A 14,349-nucleotide genomic window follows, 5' to 3' on the forward strand; every position below is an offset into this window, starting at 1 on the left:
AAGTGTGGCACCTGACCTGTATAACGTATGAGACAGACGAAATACCCTCATACTTAAAAAAGAATTAAATAATCACAATATCAAAAATGACAGGTGCTGATAGGTGTATTAGCGGATTATCAGTTTATTAGTCATTGTTGGAAAATACCAACACAAATTGTCTGTTGAATGATGGGACGACTGGTAGAAGTGGACGCAAGGGAAGATCAGATTACGTTCTGCCGAATGTAGGAACTTGCAAAGCAATCCTGATCCCAGGACCTAGTGAAGAAAGGCAAACTTGCATTTATAGCAATTGTAGCTTAAAAAACAGACTTTGGCGGTACTGACTGGCGTACACGTATTGACATTCTGTAGCTATGAAGGATAAAATACAGGGAGCGAAATGCTACCTGCAACTTGTACACAAACGAAATGACAGTTAAAAGAGTTGAAGGAGCTGAAAAGGAGACAGTAACTGAGAAGTATGTAAGACAGAATTGGAGCCTCTGCATACAGGTTAATCTGTACTTAGAGCAAAATGATAAGGACAGTAAGGAGAAACTAGATAAGGGAGCTAATGTGCAGGGCGGGGGGAGGAAACAGGAACTTTACAGAGACAATAGAAAGTTCCGAAATTAGGATAGTAACTTCATGAGTCTGTTGAATGAACTGTAAGTAAAGCAGTCGCTAAACTCTAAGAGAGTTTGAACACCACTGTGCTTTACTAGACAAGGTCCATTAGGTAGTCGATTATACTTACTTTCCTTCGAGCTTTAAACTGAATGACCCAGAAAGTTGTTACAGGGCTTATAGTTCAACGTGTACTCCGAACCACGAAGTAACGTGGCCTTTTTTTACATATGCCCATCATTTCTGTGTAGGATAAAATGATAAATAAGAAAATCCCATGACCAACTGAGAAGTGAATTCCGGATATTTCGATTTATAGTCTAATACTCACTCACCGAGTCACAATCAGAATACATTATCAGAGCATTACAGCGCTCGGATGATGACGATGATGACGTTTGGCATGTTGGGCGCTCAACTGTGCGGTCATCAGCGCCTGTACAAAGTCCCAACTTTTACACAGTCCAATTTTTTTCACAATCCAATGTAGCCACTGGCACGAATGGTGATGCTGATGACTGTGAAATGATGAGGACAACACAAACACCCAGTCCCCGGGCAGAGAGGCTCCCCAACCCAGCCGGGAATCAAACCTGGGACCCCGCGATCCAGAGGCAGCAGCGCTAGCCACTAGACCACGAGCTGCGGACACAGCGCTCGGAATTTTGCTCATAATACAGAAATAGGATTGATATGTATTCGCCTTGATATTCGTGATTCTGTAATAACACGATATTGTGGAGCAAATGTAAGTAAACACTATCTGCCACAATTAAGGAATTGACGAATATGTAAGTAGTTAGCTAATGTTAATGAAGTAATGGTAAACAGTTAGTATGACAAAAGAGTTGAAGTCAACAGATGTATGCGGAATACTTTCAGCCTGGTTTGATCTTCCAGTAAATACCTATATTTCGAGTCAGTTATTTCCTTCGGTCAGAAAAAAATGGTTGGTATTTATTAATCACATACTAGGAGTGGCATGCAGAAACTATGTTATTATCAGCTGTTTGCAAACTTTTCTACTATTGTTACCTGAAGCACCTATAATCCAATTTATGTAAACACTTATTATGTGCTTGTAATCAACTTTAATGACAAATGAATTACCGTACTCTGTTGGTTTAATTGGTGGCAAAAAAATAAATATTGCCTACTGCATTGTTGGAAATACCACGGCAGAATAACGCACTGAATTTCAAAGAATGTGGATGATTTTCATCTCTGAAAGAAACTAACGGTACTACACAACCTGAAGACAACCAACTTGCGAAGTAGGAGCACTTGAAGTTCGTTTGGATGGAACAATTCGATGTCAGGGTATTAATTTCAATTTCAACTGAAAAATATAACAAAAGTCGCTATCATATTATTTACTTCGTTATTTCAGTCATAGACTACAGAGCGATATCTCATTACGGTACCTAGTGATTTAGGATATTTTTTGCTTCGCTATCACACTTTTTTATTCAAGACTGTTAATAAAAAGGAATACAGCATTTAATTTTCACCTTATGAAAATGAACACATTATCTGATTTGCTTAACACACGTAGTTAATAATAAGTTACCTGTCAGGAGTTTCTTTCATACCACCTACATTAAACTTTTCATTAAAACGGTATATCTATAGGGAAAGTCTATTTGATGCAATGAGAAAAAAAGTACTGGACAGGAATTCTGTAGAATGATGCAAATAATTCTGTGCCGTGTTAAATGAACCATCATCACACGCGCGCGAATTTGAACGTAGTGCGTAGAGTGGGGAGACGGAACAGGATATGGCGTTACAGCGTCTCCAATTGGCGCTGAAAGAAACTACTCAGAAAAGTATACAAGATGTGACAGGGGAGAGGAATGGTTTTCAGAATGTCAGGTTTTTAGCAATTTTTCGTTAACTTTTTATGTAGTTTATGATTAAATGACAGTAATGATTTTAAATATTGTGTGAACAACAGCAGATTACTGCACAATGAATTTCGCGATTTATTGTTGTTTAAGTGAATTAACTATATCACAAACCTGGCGTACCGGTGTGTTGCTGTCCTAACAATGTTCGCTATATTACCGATTGTATTCAAAGTGGATTTAACTTCCATGAAGCTTAAATGGAAAGGATGAACTGGTGAGTGTCAGTTTTAAGTCCGTTTCCTCCTGCTTTGTTTATGATAGTTGTGTTTAGGAGCACTTGCTTCACAGCATCCCTCTACACTGTTTTCGTAGTTCTGTAAGCAAAGTGTGTGAGCGCGCCTGCGTGCGCGTGTGTGTGTGTGTGTCATACACAGTCACTGTTGCAGGTTTGCTCGTATAATAGCTTACCATCCATATGTAATTCTAATTGGGGTTGCTGTATTTGCGGCGACATGTATTGTCATTCCAGTCACAACAAGAAAACCTCCAGATTTCTCTGATCCTACTTCGGTAAGCATTCCAGCAAAACATAAGCAGCTCTTTGGTGTTAGAAATACAATTGTCTATTGAGTAGTGGGTACTGTTTAGTAAATCTATGTAGCAGATTTTCTTACATCTTTGTCTGTTAAAAGGTGCTTATGCTGTTGTGAACCATTATCAGATGTCGCTTTATTTTAATTACCAAACTTCTGTAGTGCCAAATTTAGTTTGCAGCAGCTATGTTCTAGTTAGATATGTTATTATTTTCAGCAATGTGTAAAGGTTCAGGATCGTGGGAGACATTTTATTAAGTTCACTGCTAAGCATTTGTATCAGTAGTGCTTGAGAAGTGTTATTGTTTGTTGTTCTATAGGTAAAAGACAGGAGACAAGTGTTTAGCCATATGGTGATTATTTTAGTTGTGGTCTCATTGAAACAGACTTGTTTCATTAGTTGCATTCAGTTTTAAGTTTAGTTTAAACAGGCTTTTCATTGATAGTAGAAGCATGTTTTGCTTAAGAACATTAAATCATGAAACTACACAATTTCCTGAATTTCTTGAAAAGTTTCACATTAAAAATGGAAAGAAAATTTAAGGAGAATGTTTATCCTAGATTGAAGATAGTAAGAAATAAACAATACTGCATTTCTATAAAATTTTTCGCGATTCCTCTTAATGGTAGTGGTCGTGTGTATGTATGTGTACATATTTGAGTGTCAGTGCCTTTAACTTTGCATAAACAGAACAAGATGGAACAACTGAAAACATTCAGTAGTGCAGTATTTTCAGGATCCATGGGGAAGATGAATTTTGCATGAGAACTGAATTTAATTGGTCATCATTTGGTTCTGCAATAGGTAGCCATGTTTGCAGACAAAATTACTGGATATGAGGTCAGCTTGTTATGCAAAAAACTTCTTTACATGACAGGTTGACAGGATATCCAGTAACTAAATTTCATGTTATAGAAGTTGTCATCAAAACAAAGTTGTGGCCACATTTTAACTGCAGTATACAAAATATTGCAGCAGCAATACTGGTGTCTATTTAATTATTTCAGTATGTCATTACATACACATCATTGATGCAATATAGTGTGATTTGAGAGAGTTTTGAAATTAAAGTAAAAATAGCTGAATTCAATTATCGCATAGAGATCTGTTTTATTGCACTGAGTTATTGTTGACAACTTCGTTTACATTTTCTGAAGGGTCAGTATGTATAAAAAGTGAAACACTTTTATTGATTGGTAGTGGGGAAATGTTTAGGGTTTCTTGACTGATTGTCCACTTGGAAATCCTTTGAAAATGAAGCAGGAGATTATATAGACTTATGCATATTTAAATTCATGCGAAGCATTCAGTAGCTTGGCAGTAGTGTGTGTTATTTGAGGAATCTTACTTTAATTTATGTTTGTGTGATAGTGCACATCGCATCATCAAATGAATATGCTATGTTCCAGCAAACATGTATGAGTGTCATGTCAGATGAAGTGTATTATTAAGAAATGGTGAAATTTTAGTTACTGAAATCAAACAATCCAGTTTGCAGTCTGATGTTTTATTGCCTCAGGTCAGTATTTAATCCTCGTTGTCTAATGTGCAAACACATTCTTTCTAAATTTTGTGCAATGTAGTGGTAAGCACTTTTTCCCCCCATCCATCTGTTTTGTATTGTATATTAAATATCTACAATAGGCATATATGGTCACTCAGCAATCAGCTCACATGTTCTACAGTAGTATTTTATTGTACTCTAGGCTCACATTAGAGCTGTGAGACTTGGAACACTGCAGAAACTCATGTGACACATCTTTGATTTATTGTCACAAAATGCAGGCACTCTTGTTGTAGAGAAAAGTAAGTTCACAAAGTATGATGTTGTTCCAGTAGTTTGTGGTGTATGGCCGGTGCTTTGAACTTAAATGATATCTCTCTTATCGATGGGAAAGTCAGGATAGCATGTAAAATTTATAAGGGACTAGGATGCAGCTCACCATGTAGAGAAGCTACACAGCTGTGGAAAGGCACATAAAAATGTAGAAAATTGATCAGCTTTGGTGTTAACACTGTTGTGATAAATTTTTCACAAACCCAGAAGTGCTGTTTTTATGGGATGATCATAAAAAATAAACTTTTTTAGTTTTGGGATGCCAGTGATCTAGGCACATGTCATTTTGTCTTCTATGAACTGCTACCCACTGAAGTATTATAATTTCTGTCTTGCAAACGCACCATAAACTTATTGCTTTGAATACAGTAGATTTGTAGTTTAACTGCTAAGTACTTTAAAAAAAATGTTCTTTCTTCTCCTGTTCTTTCTCCAGTTTTCCCTGAATACATGAGAAAGTGGCTCTGGCATGCTACATTATATCTTTCGTAAAGATAATTTTTTGTGTTGGAAATTTTCTGTCAGATAGTTACTTTTATTTGTTTGCTCATTACTTTCCACAGATACCTAAGTTTTTCTGGGTTAACCTATGTAAGATGCCAAACAAGTAGTTCTTTACTGGTCCACTCCCACACCACCTTACCTCCCTTTCTGACATGTTCTATATCCTAGAGGCTCTCCTCACTGTGGAGCTATGGAACGAAAAGTACATCTAATCTAATTCTGGATTTTGCATAGTTGACTTGCACTACATAATATCCCCCAAGATATGTTTTGGAGATTTGTCAATTATGCAATGTACTTTTCTGAATTTATCTTGTAGTTTCAGTTATTTGTAATGAAAAATGCATTAAATATGGAGAAAAGATAAGACATTGGGCTATGCTACATTATCACAACCATTATTTGGTATTGGCATTTGTTCACTTCGCTAATTCACAACTACATTGTCATCTTCCAACCTAACCTATACCATGGGGTACACTACAGTTCAATCTATCACTCCAACCAAGAATTTACCACACTCAAACCACTGTTTGGAGTTGTAAAGGGAATTAGACCATTGGTATCAGGTAATACATCAGGAGTAATGTTTGTACTATTCCAAATAGTATCTACATAAAAAGTCCATGAGGATCGAGATTTGTTGTAGAGTTCCATCCAGCAGAGTAGTGGACCTTGGTGTTGCCAATTTGCTCTGCATCGTGTGTGAAGAGGAGATTGTTTTGGGTGTGGTCAACATGACACATCACTGCAGAACCCACTAGCCATGATGTTCATGACATGGCAACTTCCTCCAGTGGTGTGCATCTTCCATGGGCTTGTTATCTGTGTTTCTATTGATGCGCAGAGATAATAGTGCTTCCCGGATGTCTTTCCAGGTGTAGAGTCCACAGCTCGAGGATTAGTAGTTAGCATCACTACTGTCTCTAGGTCCTGGATTCAGTTCCTGGCTTTGTTGAAGATTTCCTGTGCTCTGCGACTGAGTGACTGCACTGTCCTAATCATTTCATCTCATCATCATCATCATCTTCATCTCAATGACATGTAATTTGCCAATGTCGTGTCAAATTGAAAGACTTGTACCAGGTGGCTGAACAATCTCAATGGTGTCTCCTGGATGGTAATGTCATACAATCATTTCCATTTTTCCTGGTACGGAGTCAGTGACACTGTCAGACTGATATGAACAAGAGGGTGGTGTTTGTTTTATCTATAGCTATGTTTGGTTTATCTATTAATACATCATCCACAGTACAGTCACCAGTAAAATGCTCATTATTCAGTGATGGTTTTGCCATCTCCTCCTCCAGCTTTGCAGTGACTTCATGTCATTTGTATTGATGGTAATGCAAGAACAGGTAGTAAAGATTTTAAAATTTTCATCTCGGATGTATTAGTCTGAGACTTTCCAAATGCCATATTTACCTCATTACACTCCTAATAAGGGATACTTTTCTCGATTTACAATTTAAATGAGATTTTTGGCTGCCTTTCAATGTGAAAGTTATGTAGTTGGCGTACCTAGAGGCAATGAAATCATTGAAATATGTGAGCTGCAGTTTGATTTGAGTATGTAGACTCCCAGCTTGAATGTGGATTTTCACTTCATGGTTCAGCTAGGTCAGCATATTTGAAATTCACATTTGTTATTTATCATGGGAGGTGTTTGTTTGGTCGTGGGGGCATATAAGGTCAGCTGCATATTTAGACTCCATGCTGGGGTTGGTGAGCTGTCATTTTGCCTTGTGGAGACTAGGTATATAATTTTGTACTTTATAAAATTTTATCTGAGCAATACAGCTATGGTTTAGTTTACACTGTAACTCTAAATAGTGAAATGCTCATGGTTGTATTCCCTGTTGTACTTTCAAGATTTGCTTATCTATTGCATTATGTGGCACTTAATGATGCCAAAGCAGAATTTTTATTTTCTGCAAAATTCCTCATCTGTCTCATAATTGATGGCATGTCCTAGGAAACCATGATCTCCTATGTAATAAATGAAAAGCACATTCTGGCTCACTATTTTTTTTTTGTTGTGTTGCATTGTGTTGACCAGTTTCCTTTCCCTATCCTTCCCCAATCTGGATGGTGTCCTGTGTCTGATGACCTTGTCTTCAATGGGACATTAAACATTAATCTGGTTTCATTCATATCTCCTTCGTCGTCTTTCACCAGAACAAAACCCTGCTGGGAGAGAGTGGTGCAGGCGAGATATGGGTGACTGATGGAGAGTGCTGCTGTGTGTAGTCAAGGAATGCAAAATAATTTAAAGTTCTGAAAAGAAGCACATCTTAATTTCAGCCTGACAAAATTTATTTATACTTGTTAATTAAAATAACTTTCATGGTTTGAAGAAAGCCTAAAGACATTTTTAATGACTACAATTTCCTTGAAATTGAGTCACAAGGAGGTTGGAAATAAGAGTAGTAAATTAGAAAAGAAGGAATTTTTGGGAGGGTGATATTCATATTCTACTTTCAGTTAATTTATTAAGAGAAAAAAAAAACTTTTTAAATAAATATGTCCGTGAAAACAATGATTATCACTTGTCACCAGAGTGAGTCATCTTGAGTACAATGTTACGAGGGCAACATTGTATGTAATCTTATGTAACTGTGTTGATGTAACAACTCAAGATGCAGATTATTCAGAGACCAAAATCAGCTGCAGTAGAAAATACGAACTCCATCCCACAACACTATAGACCAACAGAATGCCACTGTAATAAAAGTACTTACAAATTACTTATTTGGTACAAGTACATTGTTTAATAATAATAATAATAATAATAATATTATTATTAATACTCTATTTCCATAACTTCTCAGTCTTATGGAATATTTGTTATCCAGTGAACATGTCATGTTTACAAATTTGCGCCGGCCACGGTGATCTAGCGGTTCTAGGCACTCAGTTCGGACCCGTGGGACTGTTACGGTCGCAGGTTCAAATCCTGCCTCGGGCATGGATGTGTGTGATGTCCTTAGGTTAGTTAGGTTTAAGTAGTTCTAAGTTCTAGGGGACTGATGACCACAGATGTTAAGTCCCATAGTGCTCAGAGCCATTTGAACCATTACAAATTTGCATTCCTTTGTAATGTAATTACATTTTGTATTCACTTCTATTTCTTTTAAGTTGGACATGTGAGAAAACTGTGTGCTGCAGCTGCTCCATAGAAGCCAATGACAGGTTGACATATTGCAAAATGGAGAAACACTCAACAAAATTAATTTTTTACACTGATTACCGGTTTTGTTGATATTGGATATCCTCAGAGCTGATAAATAAAAAGTCATGCTAAGTGCAAGCATACCTCCCAAGTCTAATACACAACATATGATGAAACAAAACAATTATCTGCAATACCATAGTGATTGCAGAGGAAACAGTCATTTGCAGTTTATGTCTACAATGCCCTTTATTCACTGAATAAAAGTTGTGGTATTTATCTAGGATTGGAATATACATGGTGTCCAGTGAAGGGGTTCCTAATTTCAAAATTAAATATCTCAAAAACTAAAATCAATAGACAAGTGTAACAAAAGGTATGTTTATTGTGAAAGCTGTGAGAATTTTCACAGAAGTCTCTAAATGGTTCCATAAGCTGCTAACAGATGGTGCTGTATGTTGTGCACCTCATACAGTTTCAGCATGCATAATTAAACTTGTCCTCAGCAGGAAGTCTTTGCAATCACATCACAATCTTTTCAAAATGGACACTACTCACAGTACAGAGGTGGTGCAAATGAACAGTGTTATTTGCCATCACGTCCTATGTTGTCTCAATGGAAATAGATTCAGATGCCACACAGATCGCCGGTTTGAGCTCAGCCAGCATGGTGGGATGGTTCCAGTAGACAGTGTCTTTCAATGTGCCCCACTGACGGCAGTCATAAAGAGTTGAGTTGAACGAATATGAAGGCTAATCCATCGCTGCACCAGTAAATTTGCAATTATCCAGTGCAATGACTCTATTCCCAATGTATTCACTAAGCAAGTGAAATACCTGTTTGAAGCCCTTCACTGCGCACCCTGTACATTATGAATAAATGTGGGAAGTGTCACCCTCCATGTGTGGTAAATCAGGATGGTGAAGCTAGTCACCTTACCATTAGCCTATCCGAGCACGTTTCACAGCCATACCCAAACTTCCATATGGCATCAACAGTCTGTCTACAACCTGCATTTGTACCTCCATTATGTATATTCCCATACGGGGGAGACATTTTGATTGATTGTTGTGTGCCTGGTGTCAATATTGCAGTGCATGTATTGATCAGAAGTACGATGCAAAGTTCTTTTGGACGTGCATGTATGTCCAAAGGAACAGGCGCTGCGGTAACTACGACCACTATGAAATACATGAAATGGATTTGCAGTTGTGAATATGAACAACGATAAGCTGTATAAGGAAATGACAAGAATGGTAATTTGTGCCAGACTCGGACTCGAACCAGGATTTCCTGCTTATTGTGAGTGGTTGCCTTACCAGGTATCGTAACACCAGCTTTCTTGAATTGTGGAGGACAACATTCTCCCTGAAACATAGTCTTCACTCCAATTACTCCCACTCCTGGCCTCAACCTTCGCTAATTCTTACCCTCCACCTGCTTCTGTCCCCTTCCTTGCTCCAACTCCAGCCTCTCACATGTGCCTTCTGTCCTCCCAGCATACCTCCATAGTCCTTTCCCCTTCTCTGCAAATCTCCTCTCCTCACTTTCTCCTGACCCAAGTAGACAGTCCTTTCTGTTTGTCTGGTTGTGCAGGTTAAATGCATTGCACTATTCCTGCATTTCTTCAGTATGAGGTTTCTGTTGAGCAAACGTTTTGCATTTGTCCTATCACAAGATGGAACAGTTTGTTCAAGAAAAAGAAAATTTTATCCTATGTCCGCTACAAGAGTGTTCACTGTCGTAACAAGACCAACCATCAAGTGGTTCCTCTCCTTTGAGTCTGTTGACCCAGATTTGCAATAAACCTATTGGCTGACTACTGTGATGTTTTGTAAAACTGTCGTGAAGTCATCTTTAACTGGTTGCGCAGCATTGGTATACCAGTGATGTCATGCAGTTCCTGTGTCAGGAAATGGTGAGGAAGGTGCATGGTGAGGCATAGAGCTCTCCCTTGGAGACCTTGGAGCCGACAGATATGACTGTCAGCTGCATTCTGCCACACCACAGCTGCATATCCTAGCACTGGGTGGATCAGTGCTAGATATAGCAAGATACTGCAGTGTGAGAGCAGAATGGACTCTGGATTTAATAAGGAGTAGACTGCCAATAGCTGTGAAAGTGCTTTGCCCTTAACCTCTCTGATATGCGGCCCACAGGTGAAATTCCTATCAAGGATTGCCCCAATATACTTGGCAGTGCTTGATCACGGAGTGGGGCCTCCCATGATCCACACCAGCTGAAGGTCCAAAGACACTCTACACCACGTTTTTTAGTATTAAACTTTAGATACCACTTAGTAGCCCAGACGCCTAGGGCATCATGTACCGTCTGCAAACAATGGTGCAAGATGTCTTATTTTAAGACAGAGCTTGCAGTGTGTGGTGTCAGTGCAAGTCTCTCAGTCTTCGGTATGTCTGAGGCGTACAGGGAGTATAGCAGGGGGCAAAGTAACAGAACCCTGAGCACTCGCACCAGTATAGTTCTCGCCCTTGATATGCCAACTTTGCCACAGACATTGATGGTATGATCTGTGAGGTATGACGTGGTGAGCCTGTTGTGCGGTGTTGGCACCCCCAATACAAGTAGTTTGTAAAGGAGGCCCTCTTGCCACACATAGGCGAAGGCCCTGGAGATGTCTGGGAGTACCGTCCCTGAGTACTCCTGCCGTTCCAAGGTACCTGTTTTGTCCTTCACAAAATGCAGTTGCTGCATACTGTGCCAGCATGAGAAACCAAACAATTCTAGCAGTATGTTAATTACTCATTGTTGATGTGTATCATAAGTCTTTTAACATAGAGTTGTTCGAAGACCTTTGTGGTAGCAGGAAGCAGACTGGTAGGCCTATAATTCTGCGGCAGCCTTGCATCTTTTACCTGTCTGCGTGTTTCCAAGCAGTAAGGTTACTGCCAGTCCTTGGAATAAAGTAAATAGTCAGTGATGGGTCGGGAGGGGGGTGGCATGTGGTAGCTGTTTCAGCATTGCGTACTCCAACTCACCTCAATCTCTAACTGTCTGAGAGTTTAGTGTTTGGAGTTATTGTTCCACCTCTTCCTCAGTGATGGCTTTTATGGCCTCATCAGATTCCGCCTCTGCTGCAAGAAATATAAGTAAATGTTGCCGCACAAGGTGAGCATTTTGTTCATTTATCACATTTTCTACTGGTTTGTAGTTACCTGCGAATATGTCTGGCAGGACACTAACCTTAGCATCAAATTCGTAAGCAACTTCCTTGCTGACTTACGGGAGATGGATATGTTGCCACTTCCTAAGAAATTGTTTTATTTGCCAAGCAGTACCATCATCAGATCAGTGTGTGGCGACCCCACTTGCCCAATCGGTGTTTCTGTGATTTTCCATGGGACTCTCTCTCTCTCTTTTTTTTTTTTTTTTTGAGAGAGAGAGAGACTGCTTTCGGTAACAGCTGGCATGGTTAGTATCTTGCCTGTTGTGGTCTCCTGTGTGCTGCGGCGCCAGATCAGTTAGTTGATGAATTGTTTTGTCAGCTCCAGTGGCTTTTTGGTCTGGGACAGCATTGAGAGACTACCATTGTTGTTTTGGTAGCTCTGTGCCATTGATCTCCACATTGAAGATGACTGGGAGATGGTCCAATGGTAGAGCATATCTCGTCATAACAGTGGTAAGGTGCTTGACGCCCCTTAATATCACTACATCAAGAAAATCTGTGTGGCTGCAATTGTTAGGGTAGATTGTGGGTCACGAGCTGCCAGGACGACCACATTGCGCTGCCTAACTAATTGCAGTAGGTGATGTCCACTTGTATTTGTAACCCTGGAATTACATTCAGGGTATTTGGCTTTGAAGTCACCAGCAGCAAAGAGTTTGCCACTGAGGGACAGCAATGCCTCAAAGTCTGTCAGGTCCAGGAGACCTCGTGGTGACTGATGTGCTGCCACAAAAGTGATTTGGCAATATTATCACTGCGACAGCAGTGTCATCTATTGTAGTGAGCTGTGGCAGCTGCACTATCAGGTGCTTGGGAGAGGTCTTTCTATGAATACTCATGCCGCCTCCTCCAATCCACTTATCTGTATGGGCACACGTGTAACTTGTCACTCATACGAAAATACCAGGCTTAAGGTAAGTTTCCAGGACTAGGCAGATGTCAGCTGCTTTGGCTTGGAAGAACTGCCAAAATTCACTGGCCTGTGTTCTTACACTGTTTGCATGCCATACAAAAACTGTTAACCCATTAATATTTGTACTATTCATCATTGGTCGTAGGTCTCACAAGGCAATGGTCCAATCCGACTGTTCGAAACCTACCCTGAAATTTTTCACACAGGAAGAATACACTGGAAGAAATGCACTGTCAAAATTTTAGCTACCAAGGCGCACTGTAGTATTGTAAAAAAGTTTAAAATTACTGAGTTTTGCCCCACGATGATCTGCTTATAATAGCTGTTTATACATCCCTCCCTTCTTACCTATGCACAATCCAGTGAATAAGCAGACACAGCCGTGGCGAGAGAATGTAGTGCCATGTAGCACAAAGTCCGCAGTGCACACACGTGAATTTTAAGCTCTTAAACTATACCAAAAATGTCTCAAATTGTTAATTTTTTGCATAGCTTTCTGGTTCATATTGGTAGCTAAATTATTACAGATGTAACTGTTACACAAGTGACTGGCAGAGGAAACAAAATTGAAGCATTATATTATTTTACATTACAGATGACATACATCTGTCTGGCCTTTAATTTGTTGACATGAAATATTGTATAAAAATTCCTGTAGCACAGCCTCCTTATGATAATTTTTGAATGAGGTACATTTTATTAAAAATAAAACCATTCCTTGTGTATTCCCTGTGGTCTTTACGAGAATGGGAAGTATGTATTGGATGACAGAAACAAACATTTTCTGTTCGGAAGGTATACCTGAAAAAAATTAATGCATTCAGGCACTTCACAGTAATTACTAATTCTATTTATATGGAATTGGGATGAAGTAAGAAATCCCTTGGACACTTTCTTTTCCAATGACTGTACATTGATGCACACTGCTAGCTCTGTTCAGATATGACTTCGGAATGTACAGTGGGTCTTCAATGCTTCACTGGCCCAGCCAATCATATGTCATGAATATTATTTATGGCTAGTTTTAGACCAGAGAAGCTCATCCAGATACCTTTTCCACCACGGACAGAACTAAATTACATGGTGCATGACCAATGGTTCACATTTACTGTAGAAGTAATTCTTCAGTGATATACAGCCATTATATGGCATATAAGAATTGTGTGCCAATGTTAATCATGAGCTTCAAGTGAGGCGACTGTTGTCCTATGACTGAAACTCACATGGCCATAGACTGGGGAAGAGAGCTAACAAGGAAATAAAACACCACTAGTAAGAATGAGCATCAACTGCTGAAGACTAAAACCAAAGATTACTCTGAGCAAAGTTTATCTTATGGTAACAACATATTGTTCAGTGAGATTTAGATGGGTTGTACCCTCTAAACACAACTGTTATTTTAACAGTGAGATAGGAGGCTACAGTACAGGATTTATGAAGTCTATGAAGGCATGCTCTAATTTAGTGTCAACCAGTAACCTTTTGTCCTAATAGTGAGCCAAATCCTCTATGCAGAGAACATAACTGCCTAAAGGTTGTGATAGTATTATGAACCCTAATATAACCTAGCATACACCTGATCATTGTAAAAGGTCCAGAACACATTTAAAATTAGTTGTCATAAAATATATGTGATTTAAATCAAAATATTCACTGGATAGAACAAAAAAGCAACTGTT

At 39.0% G+C, this 14,349-nt stretch overlaps 1 protein-coding gene across 2 annotated transcripts in view; it reads left to right on the top strand.

Annotated features, from left to right (window-relative positions):
- The first annotated feature begins 2,436 nt into the window (after positions 1–2,436).
- Positions 2,437–14,349, top strand: part of LOC124721699 (protein dispatched) — a 215,975-nt gene continuing 204,062 nt past the window's right edge. Inside the window, exons 1-3 of one of the 2 annotated variants that reach the window (XM_047246785.1) lie at positions 2,437–2,487; positions 2,613–2,736; positions 2,909–3,032. In XM_047246785.1, the coding sequence (XP_047102741.1) occupies positions 2,720–2,736; positions 2,909–3,032 (141 nt within the window). In that variant the 5' untranslated portion in view covers positions 2,437–2,487; positions 2,613–2,719. Of the gene's footprint in view, positions 2,737–2,908; positions 3,033–14,349 lie in introns of both variants that reach the window. The other variant, XM_047246786.1, reaches the window with a different exon arrangement.

The sequence above is a fragment of the Schistocerca piceifrons genome, chromosome X (genome assembly GCF_021461385.2).
Source record: "Schistocerca piceifrons isolate TAMUIC-IGC-003096 chromosome X, iqSchPice1.1, whole genome shotgun sequence".
Lineage (NCBI taxonomy): Eukaryota > Metazoa > Arthropoda > Insecta > Orthoptera > Acrididae > Schistocerca > Schistocerca piceifrons.